A 26971-nucleotide genomic window follows, 5' to 3' on the forward strand; every position below is an offset into this window, starting at 1 on the left:
CCTCTCTAATCGTTACACCTGGAGATCACCACAGCAAACGGAATCGCAAATCGACCACGTTTGGACATTATCGACGTCATGACGCGTATCGTGGCGCTGATATCGACTCTGATCACTACATGGTGATGGTTAAATTGCGACCAAAACTCTCCGTTATTAACAATGTACAGTCCGGCCCTGTACAATGCCCGCCCCTGTACGATCTAGAGCGACTGAAACAACCGTATGTCGCCACAGCATACGCGTAGAATGTCGAGGCAGTGTTGCCGGAAGAGGGTGTGCTCGATGTAGCCCCTCTGGAGAACTGCTGGGGTACAGTCAAAGCAGTCATCAACAATCCCGGGCAGCTTATCAGACTGATAAGAGCAACGATGGACGGTGTGTAAAACAGTGTTGAGATTTCGGGTGAACTATCCAATGCATTCGAATCTCGACGGGAACTGCGACAAGATGACGGACTCTTCTGCCTACTATTCAACATCGCCCTGGAAATCCGAATCTGAAATCTGGCCAATTTGTTTTGCGGATGACATGGATATTATTGGTAGAACATTTGGAACAGATCTGTACACCCGCCTGACACGTGAAGCAGCAAAGATCGGACTGGTGGTGAATTCGGCTAAAACAAAGTACATGCTGGTAGGTGGGACTGAGCGAGAAAGGTCAAGCCTTGGCAGCAATGTTACAATAGACGGAGATGCTTTTGAGGTGATAGAAGAATTCGTCTCCAGAAGAAACTGCGGTTTAAAAAGATTCACCCCCACACCAAATGTACCATGTACAAGACGCTACGGACACGAGACGTGGACGATGCTCGAGGAGGACATGTAAGCACTCGGAGTTTTCGAGCGACGCGTGCTAAGGACGATGTTCGGCGGTGTGCAGGCGAATGGTGTGTGGTGGCGAAGGATGAACCACGAGCTCGCTGTACTGTACGGTGAACCCAACATCCTGAAAGTGGCTAAAGCTGGACGGATAGGGTGGGCAGGACATGATGCAAGAATGCCGGACATCAACCCTGCAATGTTGGTGTTTGCTAACCATCTGCTTGGTACAAGAAGGCGTGGAGCGCAGAGAGCACGATGGGCGGACCAGGTAGAGTGTGACGAGCGTTGGGCGTGGAGCTCGAGCTGCAGCCACAAACCGAGTATTGTGGCGTATTACTGTTGATTATGCCTTGTCTTAAATGTTATGTTGAACAAATAAATGTATGTATGTATGTAGATTTGATCTGTGTCCTGGATACCTCCATCCTCATACATTAGCTCATTTGTTTATTCCTCTAGGAAATCATTGCAGGATTCTTTTGAGAAATCCTTCTGGGATTCCTCTGGAAACTCCTTGCGGGAATCCCCCAAAAACTTCTGTCGGGATTGCTTCAATAGGTTCCTTGAAGATTTCTTCGGGAATTTCTGCTGTGATTCCTCGGGAAACTCCTTCTGAGATTCCCCCAAGAATTTCTTCAGTAAAACTTTCAGGAACATCTTACGAGATTCTCTTGACAAGTTTTTCCGGCATTCTTTTTGGGAGCTCCATCCAGGATTCCTCTTGGAACTCTTTTCTGGATCCCTCTAGGTGTTCTTCTGGAATTACTCCGGTAATTCATTTTGGAAATCTCCCAGATGTAGAGACCCTTCGGAAGGTATTTCTGAACGATTCCTGGATCTCTTGGAGGAACCTCGGAAGAAATTCCTGGGGTCATTTACTGGGTTGCTTCAGGAATTAATTCCAGAACTCATTCAGGAACTCCTTCTAAATTTTCTGCAGGGATTTCTTCTGAGATTTCCTCAGGATTCTTTCATGCGTGATTACTACAGGAATTTCTTCACAGCTAGTCACGTTCGGTAACTTTTACCGAAATCTCAACTGCTGAGCGTTCGGTAACGGGTTTTAACAGAAACTATGTGGAAAAATACCAATTTTCGTTAAAATATTATCGTTTATCTGTCAAACTCTAACAAAGTTCGGTAAAATTTGCTATCTTCACTGTTTTTTCCGGGAAAACATTGTTGAAAACGGGTTGAGATTTCGTTGAAACATTATCGAAGTCGGTGATTTTTTCTAAGTGTGTTCTGAGATTTCTTCAGGGATTTCTTTGGGAATTCTCAGATTCATCTAAGCAATCCGTCTGGGAATCCTCCAAAATCTTCTTCCGATATTGCTGGTTCCAAGAGATAAGGATCCAGCCACGCTCAGCTTCGTTACCTTCAAAGTCGGATTGAAAAAATCACTGAAGGATATGGCGCTGTCAAAGGAAACGTGGCCTGAGAACGTATACTTTCGTGAGTTTGAATCCCAGCCAAAAAAACAACGAAGAGTCGTCCGAGTGATAGCAGACAAGAATCCGCTCGACAGACAATAGCTCATCGTTGGACGCCGGGACGCAAGCCTGCCCCCAGTACTTTGGAAGCCTTGAACTCGCCCACCACAGTCGAGCCATTCCCGCCAGCGGCCTGCAGTCGTCCCGGTCCTGTGTGTGGTGTCGGTGACGAGGTCTTCCGAAATTCAAACGCAGGCAAGTACAATACTTCTATGAACAATTCGTGCTCTCAAATGTATGCAGTTTCCAGCCCGTCCGCATCGCACAACGTCGACCGTCTCTTCCTGCTTCAACCTCCGGGACGCACACCTGCCCTCAGTACTTTGGAAGCCTTGAACCCGCCCACCACAGTCGAGCCATTCCCACCAGCGGCCTGCAGTCGTCCCGGTCCTGTGTGTGGTGTCGGTGACGAGGTCTTCCGAAATTCAAACGCAGGCAAGTACAATACTTCTATGAACAATTCGTGCTCTCAAATGTATGCAGTTTCCAGCCCGTCCGCATCGCACAACGTCGACCGTCTCTTCCTGCTTCAACCTCCGGGACGCACACCTGCCCTCAGTACTTTGGAAGCCTTGAACCCGCCCACCACAGTCGAGCCATTCCCGCCAGCGGCCTGCAGTCGTCCCGGTCCTGTGTGTGGTGTCGGTGACGAGGTCTTCCGAAATTCAAACGCAGGCAAGTACAACACTTGTATGAACAATTCGTGCTCTCAAATGTATGCAGTTTCCAGCCCGTCCGCATCGCACAACGTCGACCGTCTCCTCCTGCTCCAGCCACCGGGACGCACGCCTGCCCCCAGTACTTTGGAAGCCTTGAACCCGCCCACCACAGTCGAGCCCTTCCCGCCAGCGACCTGCAGCCGTCCCGGTCCTGTGTGTGGTGTCGGTGAAGAGGTCTTCCGAAATTCTTGTGCAGGCAAGTACAACGTCCCTTTGAGCAACTCATGCACTGAAAAACGCGTTGTTTCCAGTTGTCCAACTGACGGTACAATCGCCATATCGACCCCGTCATTATCCAGCGCCCCCTCGCACAGCAGTCATCAAGATATCACCGTTTACTATCAGAACGTTGGCGGTATGAACAGTAGTGTAGCGGATTTCCATGTGGCTATCTCCGGAAGTTGCTACGACATCATCGTCCTCACCGAGACTTGGTTAGATGCACGAACGCTTTCCCACAACGTGTTTGGAAACGACTACGAGGTTTTTCGATGTGACAGGAGTGCCGATAACAGCACCAAACAGGTGGGGTGTTCTAATAGTTGTGAACACTAGGCACATGGCGAGGAGATTTGATAACCCCTCATGGACACGTTTGGAGCAAGTGTGGGCATCGATCAAACTGGGCGATCGTAACCTTTTTCTCTGCGTACTGTATGTTCCTCCTGATCGCGTACGCGACGTATCCCTTATCGAATTACATTGTCAGTCAGTATTCTCCATCCTGGAAATCGCTAAACCCAGAGATGAAGTCGCCGTGATGGGCGACTTCAATCTTTCAGAGATCTCGTGGAAGAGTTTATGCAATGGATTTATCTTTCCTGATGTGGATCGTTCAGTCATTCACTCCTCCGCATCTTGCCTTCTGGACAACTACAGAGCTGCAACTCTCTCTCAAATCAACCACGTTACAAATCAGAACAACCGTAGCTTAGACCTCTGCTTCGTCAGTGCGCAGGACACCGCACCGCTCATATGCGAAGCACCTGCTCCTCTAGTGAAATTAACACTCCATCATCCCCCTTTGCTGCTTACAATCGACGCTAAGTTGCCTCTGGAATTTGTCATTTCACCGATAGCCGTTTCCTACGATTTCCGCAAGGCCGATCATCGTAGTATCACCAAACTGTTATCCAGCCTTGACTGGGGAGATATCCTTGATACCGAGGACATTGAGGCTGCTGCCCAAACATTGTCCAATGTGCTGGCATACGTTATTGATAGACACGTTCCTAAGAAGCTACATCGTAACTCATCACGTCCTGCTTGGGAAATAAGCGAACTCCGTTTGCTGAAGTCTGAAAAGAGAGCTGCCTTGAGGAAATTCACCAGACACCGCACACTGTTACTTCGGAGTCACTATGTGAGGATCAATTACGAATATAAGAGAGTTGCGAAGCGATGCTTTCGTCGTTATCAGCGTGGCATGCAGAGGAAGCTGAAATCTCATCCGAAACAATTTTGGAAATTCGTGAACGAACAGCGCCACGAATGCGGTTTGCCATCGTCTATGGGGCTCAATGGAGTTGTCGCCTCCTCCCCGCAAGACATATGTAATCTCTTTGCTGATAAATTTGCTAGTGTCTTCACTGATGAGGAATTGGATGAAAACAACGTTGCACTCGCCGCTAGCACAGTTCCACACTCTGGGCAATTTCTGAGCAGCGTAGACATCGATGAGAACATGATCGAAAGGGCTTCCCTGAAGCTCAAGACGTCGCACAATCCGGGACCCGATGGAATTCCATCTGTATTTCTCAAAGCCCAAATCAACTGCCTATTGTTACCATTGCTTCACGTATTTCGACTCTCCGTGACAACTGGCTTATTTCCGTCCTTCTGGAAGTTCGCACACATGTTCCCAGTCCACAAAAAGGGAAACAGGCAAGAAGTTGGTAACTATCGCGGTATTACTTCGCTCTGTGCCATCGCAAAGTTGTTCGAAATCGTCATCATGGACCCGCTGTTCACTCACTGCAAATCGTACATCAGCATCGACCAGCATGGATTCATGCCGGGCCGTTCAACGGCCACTAATCTGCTATGCCTTACCTCCTATATCACCGAGAGCATGTCGAAGCGCGTTCAAACCGATGCCATTTACACTGACTTGACTGCAGCCTTTGATAAACTGAACCATCGTATTGCTGTAGCTAAGCTCGATCGGCTGGGGATACACGGAACTCTCCTGCAATGGTTTCAATCATACCTCACTGGTCGCCGCCTGTCCGTCGTTATAGGTGATTGTCAGTCCGTTTTGTTTGCCGCCACGTCCGGTATCCCACAGGGCAGCCACTTGGGACCCCTGATTTTTTTGATCTATTTTAACGACGTGAACTTGGTGATCAAAGGTCCACGATTGTCTTATGCGGATGATCTCAAACTATACCCAAGTAACCAAAAGTTCCGCTCCCCATGACAAAATGCACTTTCTAGTTCCGCGAAGTTCTGATAAAGTTCCAAACGGAACTTTCTGGCTGCTTAAGAGGCTAACGATGAGCCTTGCTGGAACTTCGGTCACAAGTTTTGGCAAGGCTAATTGTTAGCCTCTTAAGCAGCCAGAAAGTCCCATTCGGAACTTTATCTGAACTTCGCGGAACTTTAAAGCTGCTTAAGATGCTATGTCGGAACTTTGTCGGAACTTTCAAGTTCATAGAAGTTCAGTTCAGTAGCATTGTGTTTCAATGAAGATTAAATTTATTTCTTTTACAGAAAACAACTGTTTAAGCGTACACGAATAAAAGACAAATATGAATTTATCAAACCAATGAATACTAGGCCTGAGCAAAAATAAAAAATTGCCGCCCATCGGATTCGAACCGATAGTCGCTGCGTGAGAGCCCTACGCTCTACAACAGTACTACAGCTGCGATTGAGTGGACATCAGGTTAAGTCTGACTTGAATCGATTTTCTGTCGGCAGCTAGTTTTGCACATTTGTACAGTAGTGAAGTTAGCTTGACTTTGTCAAGTGTCTTCAGCAGCGCAGCGGTAAGTCGGCAGGCTATCACGCAGGAGGATCCAGTTCAAATCTACATAGCAGCGATATATGTGAAAATATAATTATCAGAAGCAATTTCCAGACGTGATTCTGAAAAACACATTTTTGTTTCTGCATGAATTTTGACAAAGTTCTGTCAGAAGCTGCTTAGAAGGCTATCCAGCGTGCTTATGTGAACTTTTAAGTTTCAAAATTACTTAAAAATGAAGCTGCTTAGAAGGCTAAAGAGCGACCTCGAACAAGCTGCTTAGCTTATAAAGTACCCTTTTATTTGAACTTTTGGTTACTTGGGTACCTTCGTATTCAATCGATTGAAGACTGCTACTTTCTCCAACGTCAGCTGAATGCGTTTGCTGAATGGTGTGCACTAAACCGAATGGAAGTTAACCCGTCCAAGTGCTCGGTGATTTCGTTTTCGAACAAAAAACGATCCATACTGTTTGATTATAGTTTGTCAGGCACCAGAATTGAGCGCGTCAGCCAAATTAAAGATCTTGGTGTAGTTTTGGATCAGCAGCTCTCTTTTAAACAGCATATTAGCTACGCTGTCGGGAAAGCCTCCAGTATTCTGGGCTTCATATTCCGATCAGCCAGGGAATTCACGGATATCTTTTGCCTAAAATCCTTGTACTGTGCCCTATCCCGCTCCATACTAGAGTATTGTTCGGTTGTTTGGAACCCGTTCTACAGTAACGGCGTCGAAAGGATCGAATCTGTTCAACGACGCTTTTTGAGATACGCCCTTCGGCGTTTGCCTTGGTCTAATCCGTATCGTTTGCCAAGTTACGAGAGCCGTTGTCAACTGATCCACCTAGAACCATTATCGTCCCGCAGAGATACAGCTAGGGCTCTGTTGATCTCCTCAGATATTCTGCAGGGACACATTGACTGTCCCGCTATTCTGGGACAAATCGACATTAATGTTCAACCTCGTGCTCTTCGCAACAGCTATATGATGCGGCCACCGTTGAACCGAACGAACTACAGCATGTTTGGGAGTGTAAATGGGTTACAGCGTAATTTTAACAGAGTTTGCTCATTGTTTCTCGTCAAATCCTTCGCCGAAGATTTAGTTCGTTTTTTTCAAGGCCAACTTAGTTTTTATGTATTTTTTTGTTTAACTGTTAGTGAAGTCTTTCTATTGTTTATATTTAAGTTTTATATTTGACTGTGATTCCTTAGGTATGTAATATTAGACTTTAGATTTAAGAAACATCATTGGGGCTTATATGGAGCCTGTTGATTAGACAAATAAACTGAATAAACTTCAAGAATATCTTCCGGAGTTCATCCAGTAACTTCTTTCAGGATTCTTTCGTGAACTCCTTACGTGATTCTTTCACCACGAATGCGGTTTGCCATCGTCTATGGGGCTCAATGGAGTTGTCGCCTCCTCCCCGCAAGACATATGTAATCTCTTTGCTGATAAATTTGCTAGTGTCTTCACTGATGAGGAATTGGATGAAAACAACGTTGCACTCGCCGCTAGCACAGTTCCACACTCTGGGCAATTTCTGAGCAGCGTAGACATCGATGAGAACATGATCGAAAGGGCTTCCCTGAAGCTCAAGACGTCGCACAATCCGGGACCCGATGGAATTCCATCTGTATTTCTCAAAGCCCAAATCAACTGCCTATTGTTACCATTGCTTCACGTATTTCGACTCTCCGTGACAACTGGCTTATTTCCGTCCTTCTGGAAGTTCGCACACATGTTCCCAGTCCACAAAAAGGGAAACAGGCAAGAAGTTGGTAACTATCGCGGTATTACTTCGCTCTGTGCCATCGCAAAGTTGTTCGAAATCGTCATCATGGACCCGCTGTTCACTCACTGCAAATCGTACATCAGCATCGACCAGCATGGATTCATGCCGGGCCGTTCAACGGCCACTAATCTGCTATGCCTTACCTCCTATATCACCGAGAGCATGTCGAAGCGCGTTCAAACCGATGCCATTTACACTGACTTGACTGCAGCCTTTGATAAACTGAACCATCGTATTGCTGTAGCTAAGCTCGATCGGCTGGGGATACACGGAACTCTCCTGCAATGGTTTCAATCATACCTCACTGGTCGCCGCCTGTCCGTCGTTATAGGTGATTGTCAGTCCGTTTTGTTTGCCGCCACGTCCGGTATCCCACAGGGCAGCCACTTGGGACCCCTGATTTTTTTGATCTATTTTAACGACGTGAACTTGGTGATCAAAGGTCCACGATTGTCTTATGCGGATGATCTCAAACTATACCCAAGTAACCAAAAGTTCCGCTCCCCATGACAAAATGCACTTTCTAGTTCCGCGAAGTTCTGATAAAGTTCCAAACGGAACTTTCTGGCTGCTTAAGAGGCTAACGATGAGCCTTGCTGGAACTTCGGTCACAAGTTTTGGCAAGGCTAATTGTTAGCCTCTTAAGCAGCCAGAAAGTCCCATTCGGAACTTTATCTGAACTTCGCGGAACTTTAAAGCTGCTTAAGATGCTATGTCGGAACTTTGTCGGAACTTTCAAGTTCATAGAAGTTCAGTTCAGTAGCATTGTGTTTCAATGAAGATTAAATTTATTTCTTTTACAGAAAACAACTGTTTAAGCGTACACGAATAAAAGACAAATATGAATTTATCAAACCAATGAATACTAGGCCTGAGCAAAAATAAAAAATTGCCGCCCATCGGATTCGAACCGATAGTCGCTGCGTGAGAGCCCTACGCTCTACAACAGTACTACAGCTGCGATTGAGTGGACATCAGGTTAAGTCTGACTTGAATCGATTTTCTGTCGGCAGCTAGTTTTGCACATTTGTACAGTAGTGAAGTTAGCTTGACTTTGTCAAGTGTCTTCAGCAGCGCAGCGGTAAGTCGGCAGGCTATCACGCAGGAGGATCCAGTTCAAATCTACATAGCAGCGATATATGTGAAAATATAATTATCAGAAGCAATTTCCAGACGTGATTCTGAAAAACACATTTTTGTTTCTGCATGAATTTTGACAAAGTTCTGTCAGAAGCTGCTTAGAAGGCTATCCAGCGTGCTTATGTGAACTTTTAAGTTTCAAAATTACTTAAAAATGAAGCTGCTTAGAAGGCTAAAGAGCGACCTCGAACAAGCTGCTTAGCTTATAAAGTACCCTTTTATTTGAACTTTTGGTTACTTGGGTACCTTCGTATTCAATCGATTGAAGACTGCTACTTTCTCCAACGTCAGCTGAATGCGTTTGCTGAATGGTGTGCACTAAACCGAATGGAAGTTAACCCGTCCAAGTGCTCGGTGATTTCGTTTTCGAACAAAAAACGATCCATACTGTTTGATTATAGTTTGTCAGGCACCAGAATTGAGCGCGTCAGCCAAATTAAAGATCTTGGTGTAGTTTTGGATCAGCAGCTCTCTTTTAAACAGCATATTAGCTACGCTGTCGGGAAAGCCTCCAGTATTCTGGGCTTCATATTCCGATCAGCCAGGGAATTCACGGATATCTTTTGCCTAAAATCCTTGTACTGTGCCCTATCCCGCTCCATACTAGAGTATTGTTCGGTTGTTTGGAACCCGTTCTACAGTAACGGCGTCGAAAGGATCGAATCTGTTCAACGACGCTTTTTGAGATACGCCCTTCGGCGTTTGCCTTGGTCTAATCCGTATCGTTTGCCAAGTTACGAGAGCCGTTGTCAACTGATCCACCTAGAACCATTATCGTCCCGCAGAGATACAGCTAGGGCTCTGTTGATCTCCTCAGATATTCTGCAGGGACACATTGACTGTCCCGCTATTCTGGGACAAATCGACATTAATGTTCAACCTCGTGCTCTTCGCAACAGCTATATGATGCGGCCACCGTTGAACCGAACGAACTACAGCATGTTTGGGAGTGTAAATGGGTTACAGCGTAATTTTAACAGAGTTTGCTCATTGTTTCTCGTCAAATCCTTCGCCGAAGATTTAGTTCGTTTTTTTCAAGGCCAACTTAGTTTTTATGTATTTTTTTGTTTAACTGTTAGTGAAGTCTTTCTATTGTTTATATTTAAGTTTTATATTTGACTGTGATTCCTTAGGTATGTAATATTAGACTTTAGATTTAAGAAACATCATTGGGGCTTATATGGAGCCTGTTGATTAGACAAATAAACTGAATAAACTTCAAGAATATCTTCCGGAGTTCATCCAGTAACTTCTTTCAGGATTCTTTCGTGAACTCCTTACGTGATTCTTTCAGGAACTAGTTTCGGAACTGCTTCACAGGAACTTTTCCGGGATTTTTCCAGCATATGTTTCCTGGATTCCTAATTCAAGTGCTCCTTTAGAAGCTCCTTGTTGGATTCCTTTGGGAACTTCTTCTGAGATTGTTCTTGGAACTCGTTCCAATCTTGAAAAAACTGGTATTTTCCAAGAACTTCTGAATTGCTTCAATAGCCCATTCCGGTAATTTTTGCTGGAGAATACTTTTGGGAACTGAAATCGTGACTCCCCCAAGAATTTCTTCAGTAAGTCCCCCAGGATTTTTTATGGGATTCTTTCGGGAACTTTTCCTAGGATCCCTGCTCTGAGAACTCTCACCGGGATTCTTTCAGCTTCTGATTTTTTTAGGAACTCTTTTCTTGGTTCCTCTAGATGTCCCTTCTGGAATTCCTTCAGATCCATTTGGAATTCCTCCAGAAATCCATTCTAGAATTCTCTCAGCTCAGATGTTCCTGGGATGGAAATCCTTCAAGAGTTTGTTACGGAATATCTCCAGGAGTTTTTGTGGCATTCTTGATGGACTTACTCAAAAAGTTCCTGATGAAGTTCGAACAGTAGTTCTTTGAGGAATTGTCCAATAACTTCTTAGGGAATTCCTCCCTCAGCTGTGTAAAGAGTTCTCTCAGGTGCTCTATTTTTCAGGAATGTCCCTGAATATTCCAGAAATAAACTTCTTAAGACATTCTAGAAGAAACTATTAGGAGAACCTTGGAAGAAACGCCTGGAGAAATCCCAGAAGGAATCCCCCGACGTATCAGAACAGAAGAAATCTCAGAATGAATCCAAGAATAATTCTACACCCAAGCAACACACATGTTATATAAAAGTTACGACAGCGCAAGTTTTGGTTGTATAGAAGTTTATTTTACGTTATTTCAACACAATGTTAGAATTACGTGAAATAAACTTCTATACAACCAAAACTTGCGCTGTCGTAACTCTATTATAACATGTGTGTTGCTTGGGCAGGGAACTGTTGAAGGAACTCCAAGAAGTCCTAGATGGATCTCCCTGGGGTATTACAGAACAAAAAAAAACAGTTGCTGGGCGACAATCATGCAAAGTTGGCGTTCGATACTGATCCGGTTGGCATAAGAAGAAAGCGGCAGCCACTAACCGATTATCGTGACGAACTTTTGCTAATTATGTGTTATCCTAATTGCGGTGCAATAATTTTAAACCATTTTCCCATAATAGCCCATAACCTACAACACTTACCGGACTGATCGGCGTTACAATGATCTCCGTCTTGGCGGCCGTTCGCAGCAGAGCGGTATTCTCCGTGGTTTCGTCCTGATCCTCCACATCCAAATCGCCGTACATGTCCCAAGGGGGTGAATCGATCTCACCGCCAATGTCCAGCTCTTCCTCTTCGATGTCCTCCTCTTCGTCGTCTTCGTCATCTTCCTCGTCCATCATGATTACTGCATGGAATGGATAAAGGAAAACGTTAGTCTGGTTTGAGTATGCTACTAATTTGGTTGAACATCCAACATTTCCTTCAATTTACAGATATACATTCAACGTGATGAAACCCATAAAAGTAACCATCGAATCATACAACAACGAAACATGAATTTCGCTCATTTTGTGTCAACATATCAGTAAAACATACAATTATCGTTGGCATAAGATTTTTTTTTATGGTGAATGGTGTTTTGTTGAATAATTAGAACTTGTTTGGTGCTTTGTGTTTTTACAGTTACAACGACAAAAATAAAATAAAAAATAACTTCAATGACAGTAATACGATTTGAATGTGTTTAAAATTGTCTGGTTTTAATGTCGTGCTCTGAGGATCGAATTAGGTTGCGAACTGTTCGCACGTGGGATGGATTTTTTTTATCGGGGGAAACGATTATCATTCAGGGACACACATTTTTGATATGTCACAGACATTGGACGAACAACAATCGTTTGAAATGTGACCAGAAATTTTTAACGACCAATTGGTTACCATTTCCAAACGATTGGTTATAGCAGATAAAGCATGGATGAGGATGTGGGTGGGGGATGCATTCCATAATGGAGGTTTTTATATGTTGACATTGAACGGCGTTCCAATCCACTTAAGTACCGATAATCCTTTTAGTTTCGATGATTGAGATGGAGAAGGCATGTCTGGTGGTGAGCATCAGCCAGCCGTGAAAGATTCCCCGTTTGGAACTCATTCAACGATGGCCCCAGCTGATGGGTGCGCGGTGTAGGCTAGGAAAACGTGCTCAGACGGGGTCGTCGAGCTGGGGCGGCAAAGTGGAACGTTAGTGTGAGAGTCTACTGGTCCGTGCTGGGGGCAGATGGGTAAATCGCAGACGTTATTGCCCAGGCTGAGTGGCCCGCCGGACAAGCATCAATAATAATTAATGTGGTAATGATAAGGGTTAAGTGATTCCGTCAAAACGTGGTTACGGGTGATGGTCCCGTCTGTATAATCTTGTGTGAGGCCATTACCAGTGTTGAGAATACTCACTTGCAAGAGTGATACTCACTTGCTTCTATCTCAGTCCAGAAGCATGCTATCAAAAACTGATGTTTGAAGAGCTTTTAGATTGTAGTTTAATCTAAAAGTTTGCCGAATAAAGTTATGATCGCAGACGCATACCAAAGTTGTGAGAGAGCTGTGAGTACGAGGTGAGTAAAATTTGTGTAATTCATACTCACCTTGTGCTCACATCGCTCTGACGGTTTTGGTATGCATCTGCGACCTTTAGTTTATTCGGAAAACTTTTAGATTAAACTACAATCTAGAAGTCCTTCTAACATCATTTTTTGATAGAATGCTTCTGGACTGAGATTGAAGCAAGTGAGTATAATTTTTCCCTAGTGAGTATTCGCAACACTGGCCATTACGCTTTATGGCCGTGACGAGGGATCATCATGTAAGGACTAATACCACAGATTGCCTTTTTTCCTTTTGGGCTTCGGATGACCATATCGTGTGGTTGATGTGCTTTGAGAAAGAACAGTAGCTTGTACATATACGGCTATATTGCTTGAATTGTTACACTTAGATGTATTAATCTTACATGCTTGGTTGAAAGGGAAAATGATTTTTTATATCCGCTATTATCAGTATCTGGTTTTGCTTATGGTGACCATGATGATTTGGAAGAATTTTACAACAATGGTATTGGTGTTTAAAGTACCGGATTCGGAGCCCTTAAAAATGTCGGGAAGATACCAATGATAAATCAAGTGGAGTCTAAGCTTCGAAGGAATTAGTTATCCTTTATTTCGTAAAGGAGTAAGATAGAACTCTGAAATTTTTCATCAAATCTCGAATGTAAACTGAGCAGTAGTTTAAAAATGAGATCTACAGGCTCCGGAGAATGCGAACAGATTTGATTTGAAATGCCATTTCATGACTATGAATATACACTCCGATCAAAAGTTTGGGGTCACCCCCTCAAAAACATGTCAATTGTTTGGCCCATCCGCCAATTTGCGTCCGATTTCGAAATCCTAGGTCTCATTCAAAAGATTATAAGTCAAATTAACTTTGAACATGATTTAGGTGAAACTTTTTCAAAAATATTTGCATGTAAACTTAACCCAAAGTTGCCAAATTTTCTAAAAAATGAATATAAACTTACAACAGTGTCACTGGAAATTGGGTCGACCAAATTTAAAGATGAGAGTGTCAATATAACCTATTTTCTATAAGCTTTCAACTGATTTTTGCCGAACTTAGCTAAAAAATCTAGAAAAAAAGTTAATAAGTAAATTTACTATTGATGTCATCGATCAAAAGTTTGAGGTCATCATTCAAAATTATGTATCGGCCAAAAGTTTGGGGTCATTATCGTAAAATATGGAAAAGTGATTTGTTGATAATCTTGACCATCTTTCTTCCAATTTTACTTCTTCTTGGCTTATTTAAAACATAATGAATGGCACTTACTGCATAGACATTGAACCACACAAATTGTTAAAATTTACATACTAAAACTTAACGTAAAATTCCCTCATGTTTTGAAGTGTGTTTAAATGTGTTAACATCACATAACATTTTTATACAAAAAAATCGTTGAATACGTTAAATTAAAGACATCTAACGTAAATTTGGTTGATTATCTTTGAAATGAGCCAAAAAGAATTAAAAGTTAACAATAGATGACGAAGATATCATCAAATCACTTTTCCATGTTTTACGAAAGTGACCCCAAACTTTTGACTGATACAACGTTTTGAGGGGTGACCCCGAACTTTTGGTCGATAACATCAAGAGTTAATTTACTTAACACCTTTTTTCCTATTTTTTTAGCCAAGTTCGGCAAAAAGCAGTTGAAAGCTAATAGAAAATAGGTTATATTACCACTTACATCTTAAAATTTGTTCGACCCAATTTCCAGCGACACTGTCATAAGTAAGTATATATTATTTTTTTAGAAAATTTGTCAACTTTGGGTTAAGCTTTTAAATGCAATTTTTCTTGTAAAAGTTTCACATTAATCATGTCTAAAGTTACTTTGACATGTTATCTTTCAAATGAGACCTAAGATTTTGAAATCGGACGCAAATTGGCTAAGATATGGGCCTAAAAAATGACACGTTTTTGAGGGGGTGACCCCAAGCTTTTGATCGGGAGTGTACTTCAACATAAACAGATAAAAAGAAGGATGTACAGAGCAAAAAAGATTCTTTGTACAACATACCCTTCAAGAAATCATCAGAAAAAAATATCAACAGCGTCCAGGGATGCTCATTAGCAAGAGCATTCCATCTTAATCGGAATTCCTGTAAGAGTAAACCTTAAATAATTGTATTGTTCCGAATACATCCTTGCCGAAATTTCCCTGAAGACAGTTTTGTACACTTATATTCTGCATATAATTATCAAATATGTAGCATAATCCTATGGAAATGTCAATAGATGCATTTGCGAGAGACGAACCAGCCAAGGGCTGAAAGTCTCTCTAATAAAGACAAATCAATCAATCAATAGATGCATTCTTGGACGAATTCTTGGAGGTATTCTCGTAAAAGCCTTGGAACTATTACTGGAGAAAGTTTCGAGATATATCTGTAAAAATTTCTGAAGGGAATCCCTGGAAACAATGTTGAAGAATTTTCTAAAGGTATTCCCGTAGAACTCTCAGATAATGGAATCCTTAGAAATATCCTTGAATTCACCTGAAGGAATTCGTGGACAAATCACTGGAATGTTTTGAAAAAATCGGGAGAAATTCAAGAAGGAATTAGAGGAATTTCAGTACATTCCCTAGAGAAATTCCAGGAGGAACCCCTGGGAGAACTCCGAAAGAGTCTTCCCTTGGTGAATTCCTGAAGGACCCCCTGGAGAAAATTTAATGTCTGAAAGAATCCCTGGAGGAATTATTGTTAGAATTCCTTATGGAGTTATTGAATATAGATTCCCTGGAAAATGTTTAGGCAAATTCTTGGAAAAACTCCAAGGGAAATTTCTGGAGAAATCTCTACACAAATTTCGGAAGGAAAATTTCTGAAAGGAGAAGTTTCTGAAAAAAAAAACATCTTAGGATAAGGTACCGCAAGGCATCCTGCACTCCTAAAGAATTATGAAAGAAGTCCGGCATGCCTGGAAAAGATGGTGAAGGATTTCTAAAATGAGATTTCTGATGGAATCCTTACATTTTTTAAGAGATCTCGAGAGGAATTTCTGTAGAAATCACAGGGGAATTCCTGGAGCAATCCCTGGAGAAATTCTTGGAGAAATTCATGGATGAATCCCTGGAGAAAGGTCATGAAGAAATTCCTGAAGGTATATATGTAGAAATTCTTAGAGGAATTCTTGGAGGAATTCTTAGAGGAATTCTTGGAGGAATCCCTTGAGAATTCTTGAAGGAATCTCTGGATGGATTCCTAGAGCAATTTCTGGAAAATTGCTAGGACGAATTCCTGGAAGAAATCAGTGTTGTTGAATATACATTTCAGTCCGATTCTGGTTCATCTTTAGACGTATGAGAGGCTATTTGTTGCTCGATTGCGTTGTCAATATCATTTGATATTATTCACGACTTGTTGCATCACACCGCGTGACGATGCATTTCCGTTTAACTTCGGTCCACTGAAACTCGACCACCACCAACAGCGCCAGCCAGCGGAGCGCTTGTTTATCTAATTAATTACCACTCGACCAGAAATGAGTCTTGTTTACATGTTATAGTTGGGCAGCATCAACTCCACCTATGTATACAACAAAGGTGAATGTACACACACGGTAATTAAATATTACCAGCTTGATGGCCTTTTAGCTAGCTTGTGAGCAAAAGTTAAAGCGGCATATGCATGCGAAAATGAAAATCAAGGCATGCTTCCTGACCAAGGTGGTCACCAAAAACTGAGCCGATGGATAACGCCCAGACAACCAGTAATCGTATAAGATGTCGCATAAGATGATACACTGGAGGCCATATGCGTACATGCCTCCATTTAGGCCAGTGATTCCCAAAGTGGGCGAAATCGCCCCCTTGGGGGCGAAAATCAGTCCCAGGGGGGCGAAAATTTTAGAAATACAAATTGGGGGGCGAAAATACTAAAAAGGGGGGCGATTTTTTCAGTGATTGGAAAACATCGAAAGTATTGAATTACAAGTCGAGAAACTGAACTGAATCATAAACACTCCCTGACATTCAAGCTTACAGTTCAAGTTTTGTCTAGGATAATAAAAAAATACTAAACAAAATATTAAACATATTAAACAAAAGCATCGACTTAATTTTACAGAATTATTGGAATTTATGTGGACTCTTTGGCAATACCGCTACACGTATTTCTGAAGGGTTTGTGTGATTCTGGAAATCTAAATAAAAATATATTTGGAAACTCCTATAATGAACATTCGTGAATCGGGATTAGATTTTATCAAAATTATGAAACATAGTTTTTTATGAAACATAGTCTTTTTCGCGAATTGATGAGAAAAATTGCATTTTAACTCGTAGGCGGACTTATTCATGGAATTTCCAAGCAAAAACATGAATATCAGACGAATTTTAGAACATGTTGCTGATTAAATTCGTATCACAGTGTTGAACTGTGTTTGAAAATATTTCTGAGAAGCTTCTCGGAGGAATTCCAAATTTTACTGAAGTTAATTTGAAAATATTCCAAAAATTCTGCGTAAAATTCCATTTAAATCTTTTCTTTATTATCGAGATTTTCAGCCCTCGGCAACACACCGATATTTTTCTGAGTTGCACTTTCACATAACATATGTTTATAATTGTTTTCATTTTCTCCACCAGTATTATTTGGCTACTTGTGACCAAACATTGACTCTCAGTTGTTGAAAAAGTCATTTTAAAAATGATAATGATAAAACATATGGTAGGAATATCGAGTGTTCATATGTGTTTCCAGTTCGTTCTATTTCGATTAATAAATGTTCAATTAACAACGGTTTGAGAAGTAGGCATAAACACGATTTCAATTTTTTTTTTAAGTACGAAGAAAATTCACAATATTTTTTTTTTCAAATGCCGAAAATCAACGCATTTACAAAACAATTTAATGAAAATGAGAGTGACACAGATATAGATACACTGAATGGAACTGCTAGATTTGCCACAGTAGCGCTTTTAAAGGCTTTAGCTAAGCACAGTGTCAGCCTTCTATTATAAAAAAAATAAAATCGCACCTAGGGAGGGCGAAAATACTTTTTTGAAGCTCTAAGGGGGCGATACTTCCTAAAAGTTTGGGAAACATTGATTTAGGCGCATGTAAAATGTTCGCATATTGCCTCCACTTTAACATCTTATTCAACATCTTATACGATCAGTGGGCGGTCTGTGGTATATGAGAATAACACGTCTATTTGAAAAAGTATCCTAGAATTAATCCTAGTTGTACAACATTGAATCTTTTTTGGCCCAGATTGGCACGCATGCTGCCACTTTTTTTATCTGTATTAACGAGATTTTTAGCCCTAGGCTAGTTCATCTCGGGACCCACGCTTTACTTCCCTTCCGAAGGAAGAACTCACATTTTGTGAGTTTGTCGGGAGTGGGATTCGATCCCAGGTCCTCGGCGTGGTAGTCAAGTGTTCTAACCATCACAGTAGGCCCGCTCCATGCTGCCACTATCGTAATGTATAAAGATTGGTAATTGTTTCTTAACCCTCGAGCAGTCGAGCATTATGTGTACTCAGTGCACGAGGCGACCGCTCCCGGCTTAAAGAATAGCCTTTGCGAGATGACATCACCTAATACAAATCTGCCAAAGGATATTTTTTGAAACGACCACTTCCATGGAGACGCATGGTTGTTCAGGTAGCTTTTTATGAAGAATACCATTCTATTAGCAATTAGCGCCTTAAAGAAATATTCTCAAGAAGAATCAATATTCACTGAAGCTCTATGCTTTATGCGTAGTAGTGGCACCAACATCTGATGATGACGTGTAAGTATTTTTCAAACAGATGCGGTAAAGAATACGTATGGCAGAACTTTTGTAGTACTTACATGTATGGTACTCTCTAAAGCAGAACAACCACAGAAGAGAAACGATTTCCAGAGCAATTAATGAACGGAATATTTTTCAAATTGTTTTTACTTCAATTCATCCCAGGGACATCCCAGTTGTAAAAGAAAACAACGTGGCAATGTTTCTCAGTAGTTGATTCAAAAAGTTCGTTTAATGAAGAAAAATGATCTCATTATTTATTAAATATGGATGGTGGCTCACATATGGTACACATCTGGTTTTTAAATTAAGCAACCAGCAGTGAACATATGCTATTGACTTTTGCTTAAGCATTGCAGATGGGTAACTCTCGCTGAGACCGTCCCACTATTTACACCATGTCTAGAAAAATGTTTAAGGTGGCGATTTTCTGATACTTCTCCTCCAAAAAGTAAGAAAAATGCATTTGGTTAATCAAATTAATGGACCCTCCGTTAGTTACAGCTACAGCAATTTTGGCAGACCCCTCGATTTTGATCAATTGTTGGCTCATTTAAACCAAGTTTCACCAGAAACCACTTCAAAACGAAATGTTGTTGAAAAGAGAAAAGATAGAGGTGCTTTTTGCAGTTATAAAAAGTTTGGTCCGCCACATTGATTTCGGCCGCCATCTTGCCATCAAAACTTGTTTTTCACATTGTTTGCAACCACCGATTTTCAAATTTTTTGCGTCAATCGAAATCTGGTTCATTTTACACAACATATCAAAAAATTAGAGATGTATCTTTTGTAAATTATGACACATTTTCTCGCATTTTTCTTACTTTTTTGGGGAGGACTATCAGAAAATCACCACCTCAAACATTTTTGAAGACATGGTGTAAATAGCGAGACGGTCTCAGCGAGAATAACCCAGATATTTGTAAATGAATAAAACATTTTTTGATCCAACTAAGCAAAGTTGAAATTCAGAAATTTGTCTCAATAAAAGTTCATGAATTTTAAGTTTTGGAAACTTATGGACCAGTATTGGTCACAAACTTCGTACTGTGGAGGGAATGTTGCGTATTCATGGAAATTTCAGGAAAAAAGGGAATAATGTATGCACAATTTCAACTATATTCGTTGAAACTTTAGGTCATACGTCAAATCGATGGCATATTGATTATTTTTTGATAAAGTTACAGAGCATTTCCAGCTCAACGCACGAATTGCGTAGACACTACCTTTTTCATTTGAAATGGAATTTTGCTCATGTGAAAACTTCTATCTGAAAATGTTTTTCATGTTATTTGTTTTGCAATATTCTTCACCTAACTTTTAAAAAGGGTTTATGAAAAAAATACCCAATTTTCTTCTTCAAAAAATTATAACTCGAAAACGGTTTCTGGATTGAAATGGTGTCTTCGAAGATGTTTGAGGATATGTTCTGACCATTTTCAAATTTTTCTATGAACAATAGTAAACGAAAAAGGAGGCGGTCTGAAACAAAAATCGCGGTCTGGCAAAAATTTGATCTACGTAGTTTGTGAACAGTCCCTAAGTAAGGTTGAATGAAGGCAAAGGTATTCAGCATGACCATGCTGAGGGTGACGGGTTCGATTCCCGGTCGGTCCAGGATCTTTTCGTAAAGGAAATTTCCTTAACTTCCTTGGGCATAGAGTATATTCGTGCCTGCCACACGATATACACATGCAAAATGGTCATTGGCAGAGGAAGCTCTCAGTTAATAACTGTGGAAGTGCTCATAGAACACTAAGCTGAGAAGCAGGCTTTGTCCCAGTGAGGACGTTACGCCAAGAAGAGAGAGAGAAGGCAAAAAACAATAGGAATATTTTTTTTTCATTGAGTTTTGAACGTAGAATTTGTTTTTGGTATCAAAAACATCCTTTCGATATTGTACCGAATTTTCGAACCCTCAAACAGAATACCCTCTTCGAATGAGTGCAATCAGTTTTGTACCTTTTAATTCCGCCCTATTTTGCTTATCCTTTGACAGATACGCGTATTTCGACTACCACTTGTAATCTTCCTCAGTCTCAGTGGATAGTTTCGAAAATGTGAAAATATTTTTTTGCACATAAAAAGCCACGAATAATCCATCAAAAATTGCCAAATGATCCATTTATAACTTCTCAATATTCCAAAGAAGCATATCAGAAAACCATATAGCATTGTCGAATGCTTCTTTCTTTTCGTAAATTTTACGAAAAAAAAAACATAGAAAATTATCCATAGAAAATAGAAAAAATGATCCATAGAAAAAATGAAAACAATCCATAACATTTATAAAACGATCTATAAAATATAAGAAATATATTGATCATTTCATTTTGAGATCGTTCCATATTTTTTAAAATCATCCATATAATTGGGGAATTGATCCACAACAATATGGATCTCATAAAACCATGAACGACTTTTTTGTAAAATTTACAATGGATCATTTCCTAAATTTTTTGGATCATTTACTAAATTTAATGGATCATTTCTGAAATTTTAAAGATCATTTTTTATGTTTCATAAATCGTTCTCCTACTTTCTTCTCATATTTTATGGATCGCTTTAATATTTTCTAAGGATTGTTTTGTTCTATTGATCATTTTTATTTTTTTTGGAAATGACTTCCTATTTTTCATGGATTATTCTGGGGATCGTTTCAACCATTTCAAGGAGCTGTTTATGAAATTCTGGGTTTTTCATTGCTAAATTTTACGCAAAGGAGAGACCATTTGACAATATTTCGTGGATCCAAATGACTGCTTTTTGGTTTTCTGATATGGTTCTTTGGAATTTTGAATAGTTATCAATAGAACATTTGGACATTTTTCATGGATCGTTTTATTAGTTTAACGGGGCAAACATTAGGCTGCCTTTTTAAAATCGATGGAAAATAAAATTTCGAGAAAAGTAGCTAAAAGCATTTGACCATCCTGGACTACTGGCAAATTTTGAGGCTAGAAGTCAGCTTTCTACAAAAAAAACATTAAAAAAACAAAGGGTAAGGGTATTCAAAAAAAAAAATATTGTCATCCAACTTCGTTTCTTGATGAATATTATTTTCAGTACCTATTTTTTTTTTCTAAAAGTCTTTCAGATATCCTCAAACATCTTCGAAAACATCATTTTAATTCAGCAAACCGTTATCGAGTTATAGTTTTCAGAAGAAGAAGAATAGTTGGTTTTTTCATACGCCCTTCTCAAAAGTTAATTGAGAAAAAATGGTTATGTGTTGATTGAAAAGTAAATAATTGACGAAATACAGATCAAAATCGCATTCAAATAGAAAAATATCAAGTCAAAAATGGCTTGGAAATACTACAGATGATTCGGCATACTGTAGGATAAAAGCCCATTTCATTTAATCAGAAATTTCGGTTGAAAATCAAGTTATCAAGTAATCATATTTTTTGTAAAGTTATGCAGATAATTTTCTATGTTAGCTGAAAAACTGTTTGTCAGGGGTGTTTTACCGAAGTGCACACGAATTTGAATATAGCCATTATATTGTTGTGTTTTTTTTATCATATTTATTTTGGCGCAATGTATGACTTGTGATGTTTTAAAAATAGAAAGGTGTTTAGGACTTTTTGTGGGTGACTAGGATCAACAGACATAACATAATAGAATCGTCTGACCTGTAACGACATCGGGGTTTCACAAGAAATACGACGAGGATTGCCACAACGACCAGAAATCTATATGCTACGATAAAAGGTGTTTACAATCTACTGACAGGGCCAAGAGAGATATTACGCCGACTTCTGATGAGGTGCATACACTAGCAGCAGGCAGCATTTCCAAATGAAATACGTGCTGGAAACAACACTAGATACTTGAGGGGCTAAAACATGGATCTTGGACGTAGAAACTTTAGGGTGACGTGACGGAGCTATCAGATGCTGCTGTATACTAGAAACATTGAGAGCGACAGAGGCCAGTTAGGTGAGAAAGATAGGAAGGCAAGCTAAATAAATTATTAAGTTATTCTTATTCAACCAATTATATTGTAATAGAATAGTGTCAAACATTTGGTAAAAAGTTGGACATTTTACTAAAAAAAAAGAAATTCCGTTATAACATGTCACAATACCTGAATTTCGTACATTGCACTTCATATAGCCAATACATATAGCCATGCTAAGTATGATGGCATGGGAACTTGGTTTAAAATTAACTGATGAGACGAAATGGGCGAAAACATAATAAAACATTCCTAAAAATGTTCTGGTCATTGTTATTTTTGAATAGTAAGAAGTTATGTTCACATTTTTTTTTTCGGATGAGCTCTGCGCAGCCAGGTGGAAAGAACACTTCGAAGATTTGTTGAATGGCACAAGAATTAACACAGCCTATGATGTTCAAACAGTAGGACCACCAAGCACTGGATGAAGTTAGAAAGCCCTTAATGAGCACGGAAGCGAGCAGCTATATCAATCAATCCACCAGATTCTTAAAAGGATATGGGTGGTTAAAGAATTGCCCACCAGCTGGTTGTAGTTCCTGATGTGCCCAAACCACCAGAAAGGACACATACTAGAGTGTGTTAATTAGAAAGGGATTAGCATTCTTGGCCTAACTTGGTCATATAATTGGATATAGTTAAGACAATTTTAAAAATAATTCAAAGGAACGAATGTCGTTATTTCGATTTTTTTTTGTATTTCGGCTGTGCACGTGGAAAATGTTTATCAGTTTTGTATGGAAACCTATTCTGAAAATATTGCTTATATTATACAAAAAAAACAAAAAAATGTGTAGGAAATGCTTGCGTCCATTTCACCTTAATCAAAAGCGTTGATTCTACCTAATCGTCAGCGACGTTTTGGTCCTTGGATCGGACCTTTCTCAGGGTTCGATTCTAATCAACTGGGTCAACAAATGAAAAACTTGTTTAGGGGTGTCAGTTTCGAGAGGGTTACAACTGGTTGGATGGTGCGTATCATGTGGGTGATTTGGTGCGAGTCTTGGATGCCTATAGTTCGCTGGTAGAAGACTATTTCTTTTGGATACACTGTAGTTGGGTTTGGATCTAGTCTAGAATATGGCTGAATACTATTGTGAACCGTTAGGTAGAATCGAAAAAAGATACTTTTAGTTACAGAAATATTGGAAAACTCCTAAAATGTAAATATAACACAAAGCTCCCCTTACTGACATGTATCAAATTCTAAAAATTTAACATAAAATGTCCAACAGTTCAACACAATTTCTGAATGAATTCAAATATGACGTTTGATGAATCAAAAAAGGAATCGATGGGGAGAAGAGTACACAGTATAGAGTTTGAGAAGTTCGACGTAGAAGTTATACAATTGAACAAAAAACAATATTGTTGCGGTAATATCTAGAAATTGGACTCACTAGTACTGTACAAGAGAATATAACGGATCTGTTAATGCTGCTGAACGTGTTTGATGTAATACATCATGTTTCTTTTCCTTTCGATACCTGTCGTTGGGGCTGCTTCATCTTGTTGATTGAGTTCGTGTATGTTAGGGAAGTGAATTTCTCTGATGTCTGTTTTCTGTTTGGTAAGATGATGCATGTGTTATTCGGACCGATTGGATTCATGCTTTGATTTTTTTTTTTCGTTTTTTAAACTGGTGTCCAAATTTTAGGAAATGTCTGAATATTCCTTAGTTATTTCCGATTGGATACCCATTCCTCACACGCAGAAAGGTAACAACGAATAGAAGTGAAGAGTAAAGAGAATTTTCCGGCCAATCGCTTTTTTTTCGTAACTGACCCAAATGTTCACGCGCGAGGCGGGTCGTAAAGATTAACTTTTATTCTGGGAGCACTTTCGTGTCCTCCGAGCGAGTCGGGAACTGGAGTTTCTTTATTTGCTCGCAAATAGTTCCACTCCGTATTATCCGATTATGCAAATTTACCACTTTTCCGGCCACTGCCGTCCGTGGGTGCGTTTGTGGCGATGGTTCTGATCCAGGACTCTGGATTACTTAATGGTGGTCTGGTTCGGGCGCGTCCTGTCTTTGATTTGGCTATAAAAATGCGATCAAGCCCGGGATGACCGATGTGTCTTTCTTTGCGTCATCAAACAGAGTCGTCTTCGGTTCGGACTGCATAGACCGTTCATTTGGGGGTATCTTTTTAGGCCACCACCATCGCTACCATTGCACGAAGTAGGAACAGATTAAGTGGCTCCGTGCGCCACTGTTAGAGCGATGTCGATGAGGAGTAGTCGTCGTACGAGGCGCCTGGAGGGAGGATACGCGATTCCGAGAAAAATTCACGACCAACATAGGGTTGAGGAATGGTTAAACACGCGCGGAGAATGAATGAAGATGGATTAGTAGGGAAGTATTTATTTTCCGGCGAGTGTTTTTGATGTTGGCAAGTGTATGTGTCACAGTGAGTGGAAGAGAAAAGAGTCGAAGGAAAAGTCGATTAAAAATGTTATGGCGACAAATTTGTTTGCCGTGGTCAGTGATGGGATGGTTTTTGTTTGTGGGAAACGCAATTTCGAGGAATGATCCTTTGTTTCAATTTTAAGTGATGTGTTCCATCTATTTGTTTTACGAGTTGAACATTCAGAGATTTTTTTTGTAGATTTTGTTTTAAAGAATATAAGATAAGGGTGTTAGCGTGCTATACAAGTAGTCAAGCAAACATTGAAAATAAAAAAAACTTTTTTTTTTGGTTTTTATTTCTGTGTATTTTAACTAAAGCTAATTCTACACTTAAGAAAAAACTAAAGATTGTCTACATAATTAAATCAAAAAACTTAAACGTTAAGTTCTTTTGTGCAACTTCGCAGTGCATGCATTGATGTATTCAAAAGGAAGGTTAAAAAAGCAAGTTCTGTTCCACATCACTTATTTGGCTGCTCTCTAGTACGTATCCATTAGTGTGGGTCATCGGAACCGTTTTCTCAGATCAAAGCTTTTTTGGTTCCGTTTCGGGTCCTGAGTATCTGTGCAAAATTTGAGAACGATCGGTTGCGTCTACACTTTGCGCATTGCAATTGAAATTTGTATGGGATTTTGTATGAGAAAACATACTTTTTTGCATTTTAGCCATAAGTTGAAAAAGTTTGTCTGAAACTTTTTAACCGATACTGTAAATTGATAGCCTAGGACGTTCTGAAGAACTTTGTTGAAGACCGCAAAGCGATACGATGCTTGTGAAAATAGTTATAACCAACGAACCGCATGCATGTGTTTATGTTTTAACATGTAAAGGAATAACAATAGCAACAAAATCATGATGTTTCACCAAGCAATGCCAACGCTATAACTTTTTTCATAAGCATCAGATCACTTCGCGGTCTTCGACAAAGTTTTTCAGGACACTCTAGGCTATGTTTTCACTTTAACGGTTACACGGTTTTAGTAAAATTCGAGCTTGGTATGAGAGAAATGCAAAAAAGTGTGTTTTCCCATGTAAAACCCCATACAAACTTCAATCGCGATGCGCAAAACGTAGACATAACCGATCGTGCCCAAATTTTGCACACTTATTTGGGCCCTGAAATGATATCAAAAAAGCTTTGATCTGATGGGATACCATTGAATTTTTCACTTTTCCATATAAACGATGACCCACTCTAGTATCCATACGCAGGATAAGTTAGTTGCGAAGATTTAATAGAAAACAGGCGTCGGTACCGTACGTTATTCATGATGGATAACTTTGGGAGTCAAGATGCGAGAAACAATAGGGACAGTTTCAGAGAATCATGGGTATCACAAGACCGGCTCCAGAGGCACGTTATCCTCCATTTGGGACATATGTGCCATAAAGTTTCTCAAAATAATGGGATTCAGGATTGTATAGTTGAAAAGGTTAAAACTTTTCAAGTGGAACTTGAACATATTTTTTTTATTTTTACACTTTAAGTCTTAAATAGTTCTGCTATCAATTAACTGTGCTACATGTTACCAAAGAAGTTCTGCCAATAATAGAATCACCGTTTGTGCGTAGTATTTGGATCCAGCGACGAGACGAAAGGCTTGGATTTAATACACGCCGATTAGAAGATCCAATTTTGAAAAGATCATTTGTTGACGAACTTTGAACTCTGCTGGTAGCGGATATTCCAGGAGGTGGCAGCCTAGAAGAACAATGGACGGTCATCAACATTGCCTTTATCAAAACCAGCGAGAACACTCAGCACTCAGCGAAAATAGTTAATAACTGGCAAAAGATTGAGGTCTAAATGCTGCTTTTTCCAACACAGACTCCCATAACGTTAAACCTGAAGATCACGAAGCAGACGGAATCGCAAATCGACCACGTTCTTATTGACGGACGGCACTTCGGCTCCGACCACTACCAGTTGATGGTCAAACTGTGCCCAAAAC

General features: G+C 40.3%; 1 protein-coding gene across 10 annotated transcripts in view; it reads right to left on the minus strand.

Moving 5' to 3' along the window:
• The window catches only part of LOC109622630 (potassium voltage-gated channel subfamily KQT member 1), a 601129-nt gene that overhangs the window by 6200 nt on the left and 567958 nt on the right, over window positions 1-26971 (minus strand). For all 10 annotated transcript variants that reach the window (XM_062852911.1, XM_062852912.1, XM_062852913.1 and 7 more), the window contains one exon: window positions 11481-11686. In XM_062852911.1, coding sequence (XP_062708895.1) covers window positions 11481-11686 — 206 coding nt within the window. The remainder of the gene's footprint in view (window positions 1-11480; window positions 11687-26971) is intronic.

This window comes from Aedes albopictus, chromosome 2 (genome assembly GCF_035046485.1).
Source record: "Aedes albopictus strain Foshan chromosome 2, AalbF5, whole genome shotgun sequence".
In the NCBI taxonomy this organism is placed as follows: Eukaryota; Metazoa; Arthropoda; class Insecta; order Diptera; family Culicidae; genus Aedes; species Aedes albopictus.